At 44.5% G+C, this 17751-nt stretch overlaps 1 protein-coding gene across 1 annotated transcript in view; it reads right to left on the reverse strand.

The window, feature by feature from the left end:
* Positions 1-17751, reverse strand: part of VOPP1 (VOPP1 WW domain binding protein) — a 106020-nt gene that overhangs the window by 44281 nt on the left and 43988 nt on the right. Inside the window, exon 2 of the mRNA XM_047694630.1 lies at positions 8201-8259. Within this exon, the coding sequence (XP_047550586.1) occupies positions 8201-8259 (59 nt within the window). The remainder of the gene's footprint in view (positions 1-8200; positions 8260-17751) is intronic.

The following is a 17751-nucleotide window of genomic DNA, read 5'->3' on the forward strand; positions in this document are numbered from 1 at the left end:
ACTTCCATTATGAGACTGCCCAATTTGAGTCGATGTTTACTCAAGTGAACTCTCAAGAATTCTAATATGCCTCAGTTAATCTTTTAACACATCTTATTAAATGGAATTCTAAAAAGAACAGCCTTATGTCTATTCAAATCCATTTTTACTACCAAATGAATTATTTAAAAATTTGCTTACATGGAACATTCTCTAAGAGAGCTCACATGTTAGGCCACAAAACAAATCTCCACAAATGGAAGAACACTGAAATCATAGTGCATTTCTTCTGACCACAACGGTATGAACTAGAAATCAACTACAAGGAAAAATAATGGGAAAAAAAAACACAAACACATGGAGAATAAATAGCATACTATTAAATAACCAGTGGGTCGATGAATAAAACAAAGAGGAAATAAAAAATACATGGAGACAAATAAAAATGAAAATACAATGGTCCATAGGGATGCAGTGAAAGCAATTCTGAGAGGAATTTATAGTGATACAGGCCTCCCTCAAGAAATAAGGAAAAATCTCAAATAAATAATCTAATCTTACATCTAAAGATACTAGGAAAGAAAAAAAAAGAACAAAGCCCAAAGTCAGTAGAAGGAAGGAAATAATAAAGATTGGAGAATAAATAAATGAACTAGAAACTAAAAAGAACAGAAAAGATCAATGAAACAAAAAAACCTTTCTCTCCCAAGTGGCTAAGCAAAGGCTATGCTCAGCTGCTCCATCGTGGCAGAACAGCAAGGGTCTGGTAAAGGGGCGTGCAGGGCAATGCACAGGGAGGGAAGAGCGCCTGCTCCCTACCCCCACCACCCCTTCCCACTCTGCACATCCCTCAAGTTCCCAGTGCTGCTGGGAAGAGAGCAGGGCACGTGGAGCCCAGCTGACCTGGCAGAGAGGGAGCTCTCCAAAAGGCTTGGGGTCTGACAACAGAACAGGGAGGGGCGGTACACACCAGCACCTCCTAATCGGCAGAGGTGGCCATGTGTTTCAGAGCCCCTGGAACGGATCGTGATGCCTCCAACTCTAGCAGGCGGGTAAGGTGGCCCAGGCTGGCCTGGCTCTGGACCTACAAAGCCTGTTTTCTGGGCTGTTGGTCTGATGTCAGCAAGAAACACTCCATCCACTCACACCATTAATTATTCACAACAGAGAAATGCACCCAGAGAGACACAATAAACAAGGATAATGTGAGTGCTTTAAAAGGGGCTGCCACACTCCAGTGGGAGACTCGGGAATAGGGCCTGAAAATGGCCTGGCCAAAATCAAGAGCAAGGAAAGAGCAGTATTGGAAGGAACAGCCTCTGCCCGAGCTGCGTGGAGCTGGGCACACGCCGCTGCCTGGTAAGCCGTGGACCGTGAACTCCTGGACGGCAGGTCCTGGCTCCCTCATCTTCCCTTCCCACCGTCCCTCCCCTCACTCCCTCCTCCTTTAGTGGTGATGTAGAAACAGCAGGTACTCAATAGATGTTAGAAGATTTAACGCATGATCCTGATGGCGCACTCTCCGGTTATCGGTCATGTAGCCAGTCTTCCTTTTTGTATTTGGCCAAAACACTTTCCATCCGTATGCTCCCTTCCGTTTTCTTCGAGCTAGGCATGGTGCGGACTCCCTCCAGTCTCAGTGGGGCTGACTTGTGAGAAACTTCCCCACATTCTCTCCTTCAGTGGTACTTAGATCTGAACCCAAAGCTAAAATAAGTAATCAATGGAACATCTAGAATTCAAATGCTCTGCGTCTCTGTTTTAGCCATTTGGCAGTCACAGATGCAACCAGATGCAAAAGGCCTTTGAGAAAGCTACAGGCCTGGGTGAATGCCCTAACCTCTCCTCATGCCAGTTATTTTATTTGTAAAACTAGGTAGGAACAGTTTTAAGGTTTCCTTAAGTAGTCTAAGAAAATATAGATAAATCGAGGACCATCTTTGGGGTCAAAACTTTCCCACCTGCCAGCTTTCCAGAGGGCCACTAGGTTATCTCACTTCAAAACCACATGTCTAGTTAAGAAGACACAACCCACTTCTAACCTAACCTTGATTTTTTAGAAAGAATAACTAGAGTCATTTCTATTCAAATAGAACAGGAAATGTGCACATCTAAATCACAAGTTTTCTCTGGCTTGTTTAAAATCCCGTGAAAAAAAGTCACTGTCCGAATTAACACCATGTTCCTGACTGTCAGAAAGTTTCAGCTCAGCACCGAGGAAGATGCCTTATGAACCCCAAAATCTGAAACAGTGAGCAGCCACGGCTCCTAGATCCGTCCCACGGGCTGACCGCGTGATTAACATCTTCTTCCTACTGCCGTGTCAATACTGAGACCCGTGGAAGAAAGATGACTCATTCCTTTGAAAGAAAATATGAGGTGGTTGTTTTGTATTTGGCAAGAAAGGCGGACCCTTAATGAGCTGAAATCCAGCCCACGTCTGCAGGCTTGCTTCCGCTGCAATTCGTAAGTGCACTCGGTCATTCATCTTTTATTCCCTATGCTCGACGTTATTGTGCACAGACAGCGGGAGGGTGTCCCAGAATGAGCAGGATGAGGCCTTGCAGCCTACCTAGCAAAGGAAACTGGGACCCAGAAAGGTTAGCAGATTTGCCCCTGATCACAAAGTAACCTAATGGCAGAGCAGGACTAGAGAAAGTCTTGACTTCCAGTCCCTAAAACGTCTTCCATCACTGAAGAGTGGCTGGTAAAGTGACTCACTCCTGCCTTCTCCAAGAGTGAGGCCACTGTTCACTGTGGTTCCTAAATGCACTGAATGCCTTCTGTGTCAGGCCCTGTGTCTGCACAGAGACATGAAAGTCACCTAGACAGACCTCTGTCCTCAACAGACTCCTGATCTCAGGAGGAGACAACGGATGGTTTACTCTGGCAACAGTGAGTCTGATGATGGCACGTGGTACCAAAGGACCAGAGAGGGACACACACCCCTCAGCTGAAACAAAGATAAAGGAAGAGAGGCCACTATCAGAAGCTTTCTGGAGGTGGTCACACATATAATGAGCTTAGAAAGGGCACCACACGGGGTAAGCACTCATGTCAGCTGTTGTCATTTTTAGTCTTTGAATTATCAGTAATTCCCTCACAATTCCCCTGATGTTGTGGAGGGCCCTGTGTCGGCTGCGGTCTGGGAAAACTCAGGGACACACTCTGTTCTGTCTTGGTCTGAGGGAGACATGGAAACATGGGTGCATCCTGGTGACCCCTGAAGGGCGAGCCAGGGCTAGGAGGTCCTGCCAACACTCCATGTGAGGCTGTCCCACTGCTGTCAACTTTGGAGAAGGCCTCGAAGTCCTTGGCCCCACCCTGGGAAACTCACCCATCTGTGTCCCCACCACAGACTCGGCACTGGAACGTTTTCCACTTGCTTCTGCCTCCCAAGCTGTCTCCCACCTCCACCCTCGAAGATACACATCCATTCACGGATGGCGGATGCCCGCGGGAGAGCCTCTGGGACAAGCCTCAGGCTGCAAATCTTAGCAGAAAGGATGCCATTGCTCGTAGAGAGGGGAGACACTGCTCCTCGTCTGCAGCAGCCCCCCACCATCCCCTGCCCAGGAAGGGGTTAGTTGCGGCCCCGGCGCTACCCACTCAGGCACCAAGGGCCCCCTGTGCCAACCTCCGGGTACTGGAGCCAGGTGGGGAAGGCCATCAAAAGCATGCCCCACAGTGAGCCAAACTCACCCAGTCCTCCTGTCCCTCTGGGGTGGCAATCCTGGGATATGAAGTTAGGGGTCCCACCTGGTCATTTTGCACACAGACCCCGAGCCCCTCTGAGCCATAATGCAACCACGTATTAGTGACACACGTTAGGGACACGCACAGCAGTGTCTACCCTGACCACAGCTGAGTGCAGCAGTCACCATAGCCACAGTCACTTTCTAGTGGGACTGATCGGCTGAGCTGCTGCATGGATGAGGGCCTGTGAGCCCAGCCCACCTCCCCTGCACTGCCTGGCTGCCCCCCCCCCCGCACACTCAGGAGCACTGGGCGCACTACCTGAGCCGGGACAGCAGCCCCCTGTCACCTGTCAAGGCACAAAGAGCGCAGCACTTTCTGCAGCCAACGGCCGTACACAGTGAGCCGGCTTTGCCTGCTGTGCTTTCTGGCCTCCACGCGAACAGAACAGGGAGAGGACTCCTTCAGATCCCTGTGGCCCTGTGTCTGTCGTGGCCCCAGAACCGGCTCCTTGGCAGGGCCCTTCTCTTATCTTCTCCTCTCCGGCCTCCCGCAGCTCACATGCTGTTCTAGGCTCTACAGACAAAGGGGGTTGTTGAATGAGCAAGTCCTTGGTAGAAGAACGATTCAAGAGGAGAATCAAAGTGAAGGAACTGGATTTGGTGAGGCCACGTGACCACCCAGCTATTTTTATATCCTACTGTTGCTAGGAGGAGATACTAGGAAGCTCCGAACCAAAGTCAAAAAAGCACGTTTTAATGAAAGGCTTCTGAAAGGGTGGCCTGTAGATAAGAAAGGTAGCAGAGTAAAGGGTAGGGGAAAAGGAAAAAAAAACTGAAACATGCGTTGTTCCTCTGTTTGGATTTCAAAGGGACGTTTTCTTCAAAAACAAGGAGAATATTTTGTTTGTACACATATGTATGCAGGCTTCCAGCTCAATAGAGGTTAAAAAAAAAAAAAAAAGAAACCAATGAAAGAAATTTAAAAAATCGACTGAAGGGAGAGGGCAGTGAGAGAAAGATAATTTAGCATAAAGAAATCCAAACAGGCAATGGTAATTTTGTACATCTAGGTAGCTACAGAGGAAGCCTACTTATCTTAAAAAATTAGCCTCTATTAGCTTGGTAACTTTAATGCTGGAATAAAATTCAGGAAGAGAAGCAGGAAAAGTAGGAGTACCATATGGGATTTCTGGTGAGAGACATGAAATTAGATTTCAAATGTACGAGTAAAATCTCTAAAACAAGTTTGCAAACTAGATGTTCTCTCCCTAATGCATTCCACGAAAAATTATAGGCACAAAACAGAGGAATCATTTGGAATATATTTTCTGCAGGGGAAAAAAATCCTGTCACAGAAGAAGACGACGTCATCTGGAGTCAACACCTCTTTAAGAAATTCCCTATTTTGAGGGCTCCTATGCAGCAACGAAAGGCAGAACACACCAGAAGTGTATTTTGAAGGTGAGATCTGTTAACTCCTGGGATTTAAATTTAATGTTAAAGGTGCTTCGAAAACAACTGCTCAGTCACACGTTATTACACCGCAGCTCCCGGGAGCACAGGCACCTTCCCCGACCCACACCACCATCTCCCAGCAACAGGGGTGTCGGCAGTCACTCCCCGAGAGTCTGGGGACTGAACGAACGAGGCGTCTCAGCCCCTCGAGCTTCCTGCGTGCTAAACCTGTGTCGTGAAGCAGGCCTGGTTCTCCAACGTGGAGACCGGACGGCACTGGCCGGGATGTTGGATCTCGACATCCAGGCTCCCAGTGAGCATGAGCTCAAGCCGGATACGAGTCACCTTGACCTGCACCACCACCTCCCTGGAGACCCCAAGAGAGCTGGCTCTGGGGAGCAACAGTGCTGCTGCCCATGTCCTCCGTAGTCCCAAGTGCTTCTGGTTGGGGCTGTGATCTTCCTGGGCCTGTCATCTGGCCCGCAGCACACCGGTCCTTGAGTAGCAGAAGCTTGGACGGAGGAGAACAGGTCTACACCACGTCCCCTCACTCCTCGTGTGCTTCAGCAGCCCCACTGGATGGAAAGCAGCAGGGAGAGCCTCCGTGGGGAAACACGTCGCAGGCTCAGGAAAGTGACAAGCTCAGCTTGTGGAGGAACCGACCCCGTGTGTACACTGAGGAGAGGCACACGGCCTTGGGGGTGTGTGCGTTTACGCACGATTTCAGTGCTGAGCACGTCACAGGTCCCACGCCACACAACCAGATCAACACTCATGCTCACATTTCATGGGGGAGCTAACCGGAATCGGGTCCAAAGGCTGGTGAAGAGTGGCGTGGCCTGGCTGCAGCGTGTGGAACTGGACAGAGGCAGTGATTCACCATGTGTGGATGTACGATACGCAGCTGAACTGTTCCCTTCAAAACGGGGACTTCTGTTATGTGGGTTTCCCCGCAATTAAAAAGAAAGTCATAGTGTGTGTGGTTGGGGCTTTCAAATGGCTGTGGGTTAAATGAAATTAACTCATGTCGGGGGCTATAGTAAATTCTCAATGTTACTATTATTTTTATATGAGCTTCAGCACTCGAGTAATAGAGTGACTTTCCTTTCTAATTTTTAGAACCCCCTCCACCACTGGTAAAGAGATGAGAGAAGAAACAAAATCAGCAGACAAACCACACTAAAGACAGAAACAGGGCTTATGTCTGTGTTCTCCGTTGATACAAAAACTTTTTCCAAATATGGAGGGAGTAAGTAAATAAATAAAGGAACAAACAAACAAGTAAACACAAGAACAGCAATGACCTCCACCTCCCAAACTCTCAAAGACCAGGAAATGGGAGCACCAGGTGGCTCAGTGGGTTTCTGACCACGTCTCGATGTCAGCTCACGTCATGATCTCAGGGTCCTGAGCCCGAGCCTGCCTCAGGCTTCACGCTCAGCAGGGAGTCGCTTGGGAGTCCCTCTCTCTCTCTCTCCCCCTCTGTTCTCCTGGTCCCTGCCCCCTGCTCACATGCTCACAGAACGCATTCTCTCTTTCTCCCAAATAAATAAGTAAATATTTTTAAAAGCCACCAGGAAATGATTCATCAGCTCGTCTACAAGACAATTTGACAAAGGTCTGTTTTCAGGGGCGCCTGGGTGGTCTGGCTGGTTAAGTGTCCAACTCTGGATTTGGGTTCGGGTCCTACGATCGAGCCTCATGTTGGGCTCTGTGCTACTTAGGGTTCTCCCTCTCCCTCTCTCCTCCTCTCCACTGCCTCCTGGTGGTACACACTCTCTCTAAAAAAAGAACTAAAGTTTACCAAGGAATATCCATTATCCTAAGGACCAAAATATTTTATCTCCATGCTCTCTCATAGCCATGTTTATTCCAGCTGACAACTCCGTAATTAAAGCCCCTATGCTGCTCCTTTATTTTCCAAGTGGGTTTTATCTTTCTGCCGCTGCAGAGGCCTTCTGCCAGGACTCCTGCAATGTGGGGCGTTAAGGACCCCTGCTTGTTGGTATGTCCCATTCTCAGTCAAGCAACATTTCTGCTCCTATACCGGTCTCTTTCAGATCAGAAATTCCACAAGAATGGCAGGTAATAAAAATGTACATCTTGGCCAATTAAGAAATAACATTCTTTGCTACTATTATGTATTTCCTGTCCTATCTCCCTATATGCTAAAATATACAGTAGTTTTGCTCTAATACGATTATATATATTACTGAAAGATTGCATATATTACAAAATGAGCTACCAAAAATAACAGTTTCAGAAAAATCTGATTTCGGTCATTCCTCTCAAAACCTATGGACCTACAAAACACAATAAAAATAATAATTGATAACCTGGAGAGTTAATCTGGCCACCTAGGCAGGTGGTGCAGCACAGCCAGTGGCTAACTCAGCCAAAATTTAAAACACACACACACACTCATAAAACAATAGGGGTAAAACACAATAATGCTTTAATTAGAGCAACACTGGCAGGGGCCCAGGCACAGGAAGAATCATAAGCTGCTCTAGCCAAGAGCCATGAAAGGCTGACTGCCCCTGACTAGGGAGGGCCCAGGGCCAAGTGGTCTTTCTGATCACGGCCAACACACACACACACACACAAACATACATACACACACACACACACACACACACACTCACACACACACACACACACTCACAGCAACTGACCTAAGGACTTTGCACTATGCAGCCTAAGTTCAGAAGTATACTCCCCCTATACTTGTTTCCTTTGCCTAGGAAAATTTGTATAAATCAGTGTAACTCCGGTCCTGCTCAGACATCTTGCCCTCTTTGACCAATTATGTCTGAGTGGACCTGTCTCCCAGAACAAAGCACCTGGCATTTCGTGCTGTCCTCAGAGGAAGCGGTCTGAGCCAGCTGAGTGTCCTTATAAAGGTCGTCTGCACGTTCGTGAGCAGAGGCAGGTGAAACCAAGGGCAAAGGCCTCCACAAACTGAGTTTTCCCCATCCCATAACCAGTCCTATGTCCTATGAAAGAAATAATGCCCAGAGAAAAACATGACCACAGAATCAAACCCACAGAGAAATGCAAATACTTACATATAATATGTTGGATAGAGTCCTTCAAAATACCAGCAGTGTTTTTTGGCCTCTGTGCACTGAAAATAGAAGAAAAACTTTATCAGTGGAAAGTCGCCTGCATATTGTTAAGAACATCTGACAAAAAGACACAAGGATGGATGAATTAATATACCTTGAAGTGTGGAAAGCAGAGGGTTAGGGGAGACAAAGGATTAGAGGGAGATCTACCCCCATGATGACTTTCTTTTAAAAAAAGATTTTATTTATTTGAGAGAGCACAAGCAGTGGGAGGGACAGAGGGAGAAGGAGAAGCAGGCTCCCCACTGAGTAGGGAGACTGATGCAGGACTCCATCCCAGGACCCTAAGATGGTGACCAGAGGCAAAGGCAGACTTTTAACCAACTGAGCCACCCAGGCGTCCCCACAATGACTTTTTAATTTCGCTAATTTTACATCTATTTCCCTATAATTTTTCTAGCCTTTATATCCCTAAATATATGGGCATGATCAATTCATTAAAAAAGTAAACTGAAGACAATCCATTTTTTAAAATTCATATGGTAGCATACTTCAAATATCTAAAATATGCTAAAAATAAAGTATTACAGATATCCCCATTTCCCCCAACCATCATTTTTGAAAGGTATTTCCCAGTTTTTACATTTCTAGATCTTCATATTCCAGTGTATTCCAAAGGCCACATTCAAATCATTGATCTCCCAGTGGGGGTCTACAGCTGCCTGACCTTGTAAATCAGGATTCACTTGCCAGCATCAGTGGCGCTCCCTGCCCTCGTTCCCGGGGTGGAGCGACCGAGGAGAAGAACACGGAAGGATAACAGGTAATAGGAGCCTCCCCAGCGCTTTCCAAGGAAGTCTGACACTTGACATGATGGAGGGCAGAGCAGATGTAATGTGACCTTGCTGGACTATCTTACACATCTCCAGCAACAGAGAGAACGTGGGCCAAGCGCTGAGTGAGAGCTCCAAGCAGAAACACTCTCACGGACCTGAACACAATTTGTCTACAATTCTTCAGCTTGTGCTATCATTTTTTCTTTAATTCATGTCGTCCCACATTCATGATCCAGTTCACTGGACCCTATGTATAAACAATAGGGTCAAAATATTCATAGTGCAAAGCTACCAGCATGAAAACAAGGAGAGGCATCATGAAAACACGTCTTCATTGGGCAAGGCAGGGACTAGCTGTCTCACTCCGCCCTCTCTCCTCCGGGGTAGCCTCGCTCTGCCTTTCCTGGCCCTAGCAGATATCCGGCAATGCCCTCCTGCAACGGTCTTCCCGACAGCTCTAAGAAAGTTTCAGAAGCAGACCCCAACTCTCGAGCAGAGTGCCAAGGGAAAGGTGAAAGCAAAAACTATGTGTTACACTGGCTAAATCAGATGGGTTAGGCAAAGAGCGGGAAACACTGGGTTTGTTAAAATGTGCTTCAGGACCCTCTCAGAAGCACACTCGGTAGCCTGAAGTGACCCAGTTTTATTAATGGAAAATGAGTTTAATTTAGACTACGTTAGTTCCTGCCCAGTTCAAGAAATGAAATTCAGACAGCCGAAGCAATCAATTTATTTTGGCAAGGAAGAGCAATTTCAGGTCTCTGCCCTAAATTACAATCCATTCCACTAGAGTCCTCTATTATAAGCTGAGAAACCAGGTCATTCTTCCAGGTAGCATATTAAATGTTTCTTCTTTATTCTCTGTCACTACTGGAGATAGGCACACATTCTCTGCCCTAGACACTCAACTCTCCCCAAACTGTCTTATGACTACAGGACAGCAGAAAAGAGAAGCCGACCAAGACACAGGGGCCTGCTCCCATATCTGCCATGAACAGGCTGACCGACTCTGGGAAAGGCAGTGCTCCCTGAGCCCAGCACCCAGCTGCCTGAGTGGTGGTGGTCTGTGACATACACAGAGGAGTGTATGCGATCTGTGGGAATCCATGGGAGCAGCTATGAGCTTCAGAACTACAACAGGATCTATAAAGGCACTGAATCATTACAGACAGCATAACTCCCAGACACTCTCGTGGGGAGCCTGTTTCTCTCTCTCCCTCTGCCGTCCTCCTGCCCCTGCTTGTGCTCTCTCGCACCCACTCTCTCTCTCAAACACATAAACAAAATCTTAAAAAAAAAAAAAGGAAAATTTTATGGCCACACTTCCTGAACAGAAGAGAAAATACCTTTAGAATGGAGCTACCTACCATTAAAACATAGATTCATTTTATCCTTACTTGAAATTAGTTTGAAATGTGCAAATGTCTAGGCAACTTCCCATTATTTTTGGTACCTGGACTTTTACAACAGCTTTCTTGTAAGGAATGTTAACACTGTAATAACACACCCATATACTTCACCAAAGGTAAAATGGGGTATTATTCCATTTTATAGCTAGATTACAGGAAGAACACAGAGTCCCATATGTCATTAGCCAACTGAGAACACTGAACGAGTGCTATGAAGTCCTGGGAATTTTCAGTGTTGAGCCTTTCCTTCACTAAATGCTTGTGAACTGAACCCCAGGTGTCAAAGTCAGCTCGCACGCCAACCAAGAGCACGATGGTAAGACTGAAGATTAGGTTCCCTAGGACAGGAGGTGGACAGGACGATCCCTGCTACAAACCACCCGGGGCCGAGAGCCAGGTTCTGCCAAGTGGAAGTCTACCGCCAAGCCCTATCAACCCCAATCCCCAAATCTAGCAAAAGCACCAGGATTCCGGGCAGAGCCAGAAAGCTGGAGCTTTGGCCATATGGTCAAAACGGGAGTTTGTGAGGGATGAGTAAGGGGGGTTTCCGGAGCATTCCCAAATTCTCAGAAGGGACCTCATGAGCAAGCAGAGGGGTGGTAGGGGGACAGGCAAAAGAAAGGCACTGTGCTAGGGTCCACTGGAAGAAACACCCAAGTCAAGGGGAATGGACGGATCCGTCCCACAGAAGAGAGATGAATCAAAACCTAGAGAGCTGGGTTCTCATGCTGAGAACGTACCAGCCATGGTGCCAGTCAGTCTGGACCTCAGACTTTTTATTTTGAAAACAGGACAGGCTCCCTTCTGTGCTGAATTTGTAAGATGGCTTTATGAAGTAACTGCGATTGAATGCCTCAAGTGCCTGGCCAGACCAGGGTATAGTTCACCGAATCTCAGGCCCAGCCAACAATTCTATCTCTAAATGTGTGTCCTGAATCAAGCTTTCTTAATTCCCTGCAACAGATGACTTCCAAGACTCATTCTCCTGTGATCGCCTATCATCGAAGAGAAGCAGTGCTTCCAAGCCTCTTGAGAGGCAACTTCCATGTATTTAGTACCTTACATTTGCAAGGAAAGTTTTCCAAAATCACCCTAAAATAAATAAGCCCTTCTCTAAAAAAAAATTCTAAGTATATAAACTAAGAAAAAAAAATTTCAGGGTTATGTCCACCCTAAAAATAGGCCTACCCATTCTACCATAGTTACTGACAAGATGCTATCATGGGTTTCTGAGGATTGACCATCTACTGAAACAGAAAGTATATCTGTTAGGAAAGGCCGGGTCAACTGCTCTGTTACTGACCGGGCAGTCCCACAGCCAGGGTGCTCTAGGAGTCTGGGCAAACAGTAGGCCCTCGATGCACTCATAGTGTAATATTCCTTCCACGGGGACAATGAAAGTAGTAATAAGCATAATCCTGTATTTCTCAAAGAGATCATAAAGAATAGCAACAATTTACAAACTATTAACAAAGCAGCAGAATATGCAGGATTGTGAGGGAACACATATTGTAAGGAGCAACTCAAACGAGGGTAATCTAAGATTTAGCCTGGAAAGGCTCGTGAGACATCTGTAGTCAGGGAAGAATCCCAGTGATCTATTATTCAAGGACTCGGATATTTATAAATGTAGCTGAGCTCTCTTAAATATAGTCATCCACACTCAGCCAGGATCTAAATAAGCCCAAGGAACAAATCCTTGCTAATCCCCAACAGTAATCCTCACACTGACATAAATTATCCTACATCCATCTGTGCTGAATAAGGGAGGCCCCAGAAGCCACTGTTAAATAAAACGGCGCATCCTTTCCTAACCAAGGTAAAAGACGGGTTCACCACAATAACGAACGGGCGACTCTGAGAGAAACGAAGCTGCCTGTGACTTTGGGGCACATGCGAGTGAAGAGTTAAGGGACTAAAGGATTCAAAACACTGGATTTTATCAAAATTCCACCCTTTCTCTTCTGTTCAAGAAGAGAATAGCAAACTGGGGACCTGGTGCTTCACTAACAGAACGAATCCCACTGGCACCTGGAAAGCAAGGATTTTTTTTTTTCTCTTTTTTAGCTTATTTCACTAAGTGTGTCCTGGGCAAATAAGTCCACGACTCGCTTCAAAATGGTAGGAAGGCCCTGGGAGGATCAACTTGATGACTCTCTTTGTCAAAGGGGAAAGATGTCCTGCCGCGCTTCGGTGCTGCCTTCCTATCCATCAAGGCTGAACTCGACACACGCCGAAGGATCGCGGCCGCATTCAGCTCCAGCCCAATTAGAGCGGACACTGACACGCCCCACAGACTCTGAACAAAGGGAGCCTCCTGGGTGCTGGCGGGGTTGCTGCTCAGGACCAGGGACAGAGGCAGAGGGCAGGGAGAGTCCTTGCTAAGGTCCAGGCAAGGACTTGTGGAGGCAGAAACGGGTAATTACAGCAAGGTCTCTACATCTCAAGTAATAAACAGGAGTAAACACGCTGGAGGCAAACAGGAGTAAAAATTCCTGTACTGCAATTTTACTCAACTTCCCAAGTGCTAATTACTGAATCCTCTGGCGTACAGACATTCTCTTTTTCAGAACGTCTCATCTCCAAGGAACCTTGATTTTTTTTTTTTTAAGAAATAAGAGTATGAGTTTTCTCATGAGCATCATTTATTAAAGGAAAGAAAGCTGAGAAACTTTTTAAACAACAGAAATGAAAGATCCTCTAGTGTCTTACAGAAGAAACCAAACAGACATTCCTATATTGCCAGCAAATAATCATTAGAGATGTAGCACTGTCTATTAATATCTTAAAGATTCTAGGGGCATGTAGACTACAAGACACAAATCAGGCTGAGCTGCATATCCCTGGGAAAATTTTGTGGACTCTCAAAACTTATTCTGAATAAAGACTCCTTGTTAGCTTTATCTGCTTAGCAGAAGAATGGTAGGGGAGCTTAATTAAGCCTGTAACCTTAATGCAAGTAAGTAAAAATCCTCATCTCCAGGAAATGAAAATTAATCAATAACCAAAATTAAAAGGCAGACAATAGCAGAAAATATAAGAGCTTATATAATTCAATAAGAAAAAGATAAAAAATCCCAATAGCAAAAAAAAAAAAAAAACAGATACAATTCTTCAAAGAAGAAACCCAAACAGTCAATAAAGCTATTTTAAGAGATAAAATTCACTAGTAACAAACTAAATGTAATTTATAAATGTAAATTATAATGGTATGGTTTTAGCTTTTTTAAATTGTTAAAAAACAAAACAAAACAAAACTGGTGTCAACTGCTGATGAGGGCATGAGGGAAAAAAACATACCACATAATAGCATTGGGAATATTATGTCACAGGAAGACAATTTTTCAATATATATCCAAAAACCTTGAAATGTTCTCCCCAGAGCAATCTACACATTCAAGGCAATCCCCATCAAAACACCATCCATCAACATTTTTCACAGAGCTGGAACAAAAAATTTCTAAAATGTGTATGGAACCAGAAAAGGCCCCAAATCGCCAGGGGAATCTTGAAAAAGAAAACCAAAGTTGGCAGCATCACAATGCCTAACCTCAAGCTACATTAACAAGCTGTGATCACCACGACAGCATGGTACTGGCACAAAAACAGATACATAGATCAATGGAACAGACAGAGAGCCCAGAAATGGATCCTCAACTTTAGGTCAACTAATCTTTTACAAAGCAAGAAAGAATATCCAGCGGAAAAAAAGACAGTCTCCTCAATAAATGGTGCTGGGAAAATTGGACAGTCACATGCAGAAGAATGGAACTTGACCATTCTCTTATTCATACACAAAGATAAACTCAAAATGGATCAAAGAACTCAACATGAGACAGGAATCCATCAAAATCCTAGAGAAGAACACAGGCAGTAGTAACTTCTTTGACCTCGGCCACAGCAACTTCTTGCAAGACACATCCCTAAAAGCAAGGGAAACAAAAGCAAAAATGAACTATTGGGACTTCATCAAGATTAAAAAAAAAAAAAAGAAAGAAAGAAAAAAGAAAGGATGAATACCCAAGTTTTGTAGCAACATGGACGGGACTGGAAGAGATTATGCTGAGTGAAATAAGTCAAGCAGAGAGAGTCAATTATCATATGGTTTCACTTATTTGTGGAGCATAACAAATAGCATGGAGGACAAGGGGAGATGGAGAGGAGAAGGGAGTTGAGGGAAATTGGAAGGGGAGGTGAACCATGAGAGACTATGGACTCTGAAAAACGATCTGAGAATTTTGAAGGGGTGGGGGGTGGGAGGTTGGGGGCACCAGGTGGTGGGTATTGTAGAGGGCACGGATTGCATGGAGCACTGGGTGTGGTGCAAAAATAATGAATACTGTTATGCTGAAAAAAAAATAAAAAAAATTAAAAAAAAAAAAAAAAGACTTCTGCATGGCAAAGGAAATAGTCCACAAAACTGAAAGGCAACCTATGGAATAGAAGATATTTGCAAATGACATATCAGATAAAGGGCTGGTATCCAAGATCTATAAAGAACTTCTCAAACTCAACACCCAAAAAACAAAGAATCCAGTCAAGAAGTGGACGGAAGACATGCACACAGACCTATCTCCAAAGAAGACTTACAAATGGCAAACAGAAACATGAAAAAGTGCTCCACATCACTTGTCATCAGGAAAATACAAATCAAAACCAAAATGAGATGATACCTTATACCAGTTAGAACAGTTAAAATTAACAAGACAGGAAACAACAGATGTTGGTGAGGATGCGAAGAACGGGGAACCCTCTTACACTGTTGGTGGAAATGGAAGCTGGTGCAGCCATTGTGGAAAACAGTGTGGAGATTCCTCAAAAAGTTAAAAATAGAGCTACCCTATGGCCCAGCAATTGCACTACTGAGTATTTACCCCACGGATACAGATGTAGTGAAAAGAAGGGGCACACGATGGGCGCCTGGGTGGCTCAGTGGGTTAAGCCGCTGCCTTCGGCTCGGGTCATGATCTCGGGGTCCTGGGATCGAGTCCCACATCAGGCTCTCTGCTCAGCGAGAAGCCTGCTTCCCTCTCTCTCTCTCTCTCTCTCTCTGCCTTCCTCTCCGTCTACTTGTGATCTCTCTCTGTCAAATAAATAAATAAAATCTTAAAAAAAAAAAAAAAAAGAAGGGGCACACGCACCCACCCCAATGTTCATAGCAGCAGTGTCCACAACAGCCAAACTGTGGAAGGAGCCGAGATGCTCTTTAAGAGATGAATGGATAAAGACGTAAAGAAAATTACTGAGTGTTCAGAAAGGATGAATACCTACCATTTACGTCAACAGGGATGGAATGAGAGGGTATTATTCTGAGTGAAGTAAGTCAATCAGAGAAAGACAATTATCATATAGTTTCATTCATATGTGGAATATAAGAAATAGAGCAGAGGATCATAGGGGAAGGGAGAGAAAACTAAATGGGAAGAAATCAGAGAGGGAGACAAACCATGAGAGACTCTTAGCTAGGGGAAATAAACTGAAGGTTGCTGGAGGGGAGGTGAATGGGAGGATGGGGTAGCTGGGTGATGGGCATTGAGGACTGCACGTGACGTGATGGGCACTGGGTGTTCTATGCAACTGAAGAATCACTGAACACTACATCTGAAACTAATGATGGACTATATTGGGCTAACTGAATTTAAATAATAAAAAAAAAACCTTGAAATGCACCAAACTTAAGGTTTGGTTAACAAAATTATAATACATCCAAAAGATACCTTAGTAGGCATATACCATCAGATTCTAGAAAAATATACAATTGTATGAGAGCACTTTGCTCAGAAAAATAAAGCCAATAAAATAGCATAACTGGGGTAGCATTTAGTTGTTTTACACCACAGCAGAGGAAATAATATGTAAAGATATATGCCAAAGTAATGACAATAAATTATGTTCTTGGTAGCATTAGAGAGGATTTTTTTCATTATTCAATTTGGTAATCAAATTTCCAAGCTTCCTCTATGTAACTTTTGTATGGAACATTTTGTTTCTAAATTTGTTAAATTTTACTTTAAAAAGCAGATCACTTGGGCACCTGGCTGGCTCAGTCAATTAAGTGTCTCCCTCTAGCTCAGGTAAAGATCCCAGAGTCCTGGGATAGAGCCCCACATCGGGCTCCTTGCTCACTGGGGAGCCTACTTCTCCCTCTCTCCCCTGCTCATACTCTCTCTCTCTCTCACTATCTCTCTCACTCTCTTCCAAATAAATAAAATCTTAAATAATAAATAAATAAATAGATCACTTACAGACCAAAAACAAGTGGAGAGTGGACATAAAGAGACATTTAAAATGAGGAAATATAACTGGTTAACAAAAGCAAACATTATCCTACTACTAATTAAATAAAAAGTAATAGATGAACAAGGTTTGTGGAAAATAATATACAAGGTGTAAAGAAGGGGCACCTGTACCCCAACGTTCACAGCAGCAATGTCCACAATAGACAAACTGTGGAAGGAACTGAGATGCACAGACCTATCTCCAAAGAAGGGTGTATGAAATAAACACTCATATAGTCAGCAATTAAAACTGTATTTATAAAAAGTTTAACATCATGAAAAATGCACATTTTATGCAGTCATTTAAAAACACACTACATACATTTAATTTGAACAACGTACAAACAAATAGTATTTGTAGGAAAAATGGGACAATACAAGCCTAAATTTATAGTGTTATTTTGGGACAGTGTGATTTCTTTTGGGTTACTTTGCAAAAATCTCTTTACTTGAACCTTAAACTCTTCTAACAATAATCAGAAGCTGTTGCGGCATGATGCAAATGGCATGTGAGTCCTAAACTGGTTTAAAAGATGGGATCCACTGAAAGACTCAAAACACTTAGGCACACAGGCATTCCTAGTCATGCCATTTGAACACAAGAGTTCTAAAAACCATGCTTTTTTAAGAACCGTTATCAACAAAGTATAATCATGAGACAGTCAAGAGATCCAAGTTCTACCTCAATATGAGGTTTGATTTATATACCATTATGTTGGAAAACTTACACTCCTATTTCTCCGTTACTCTCCCATGACTACCATACTCACAACACTTCTGATACCCCATGTGTGGGTGTTTTCCTCACTCCTCCAAGTAACTCTGCGACACCAGCTGGGTGTCCTCCAGTTTAGGTCAGTTCTGACACTATGTACTAGGAGACCACATTAGATCACACAGGCTAAGGGCTCAGTCCTACAGGAGTGCCCGTTCCCTCCCTCCCCCCTTGTCACCTGGGCTTCTGATCTACTGGCAACAGACCAGAGGTTCCCACAACCCCCTTCTTAGGTTCCATTTGCTATAATGCC

Source organism: Lutra lutra, chromosome 11, assembly GCF_902655055.1.
Source record: "Lutra lutra chromosome 11, mLutLut1.2, whole genome shotgun sequence".
NCBI lineage: Eukaryota > Metazoa > Chordata > Mammalia > Carnivora > Mustelidae > Lutra > Lutra lutra.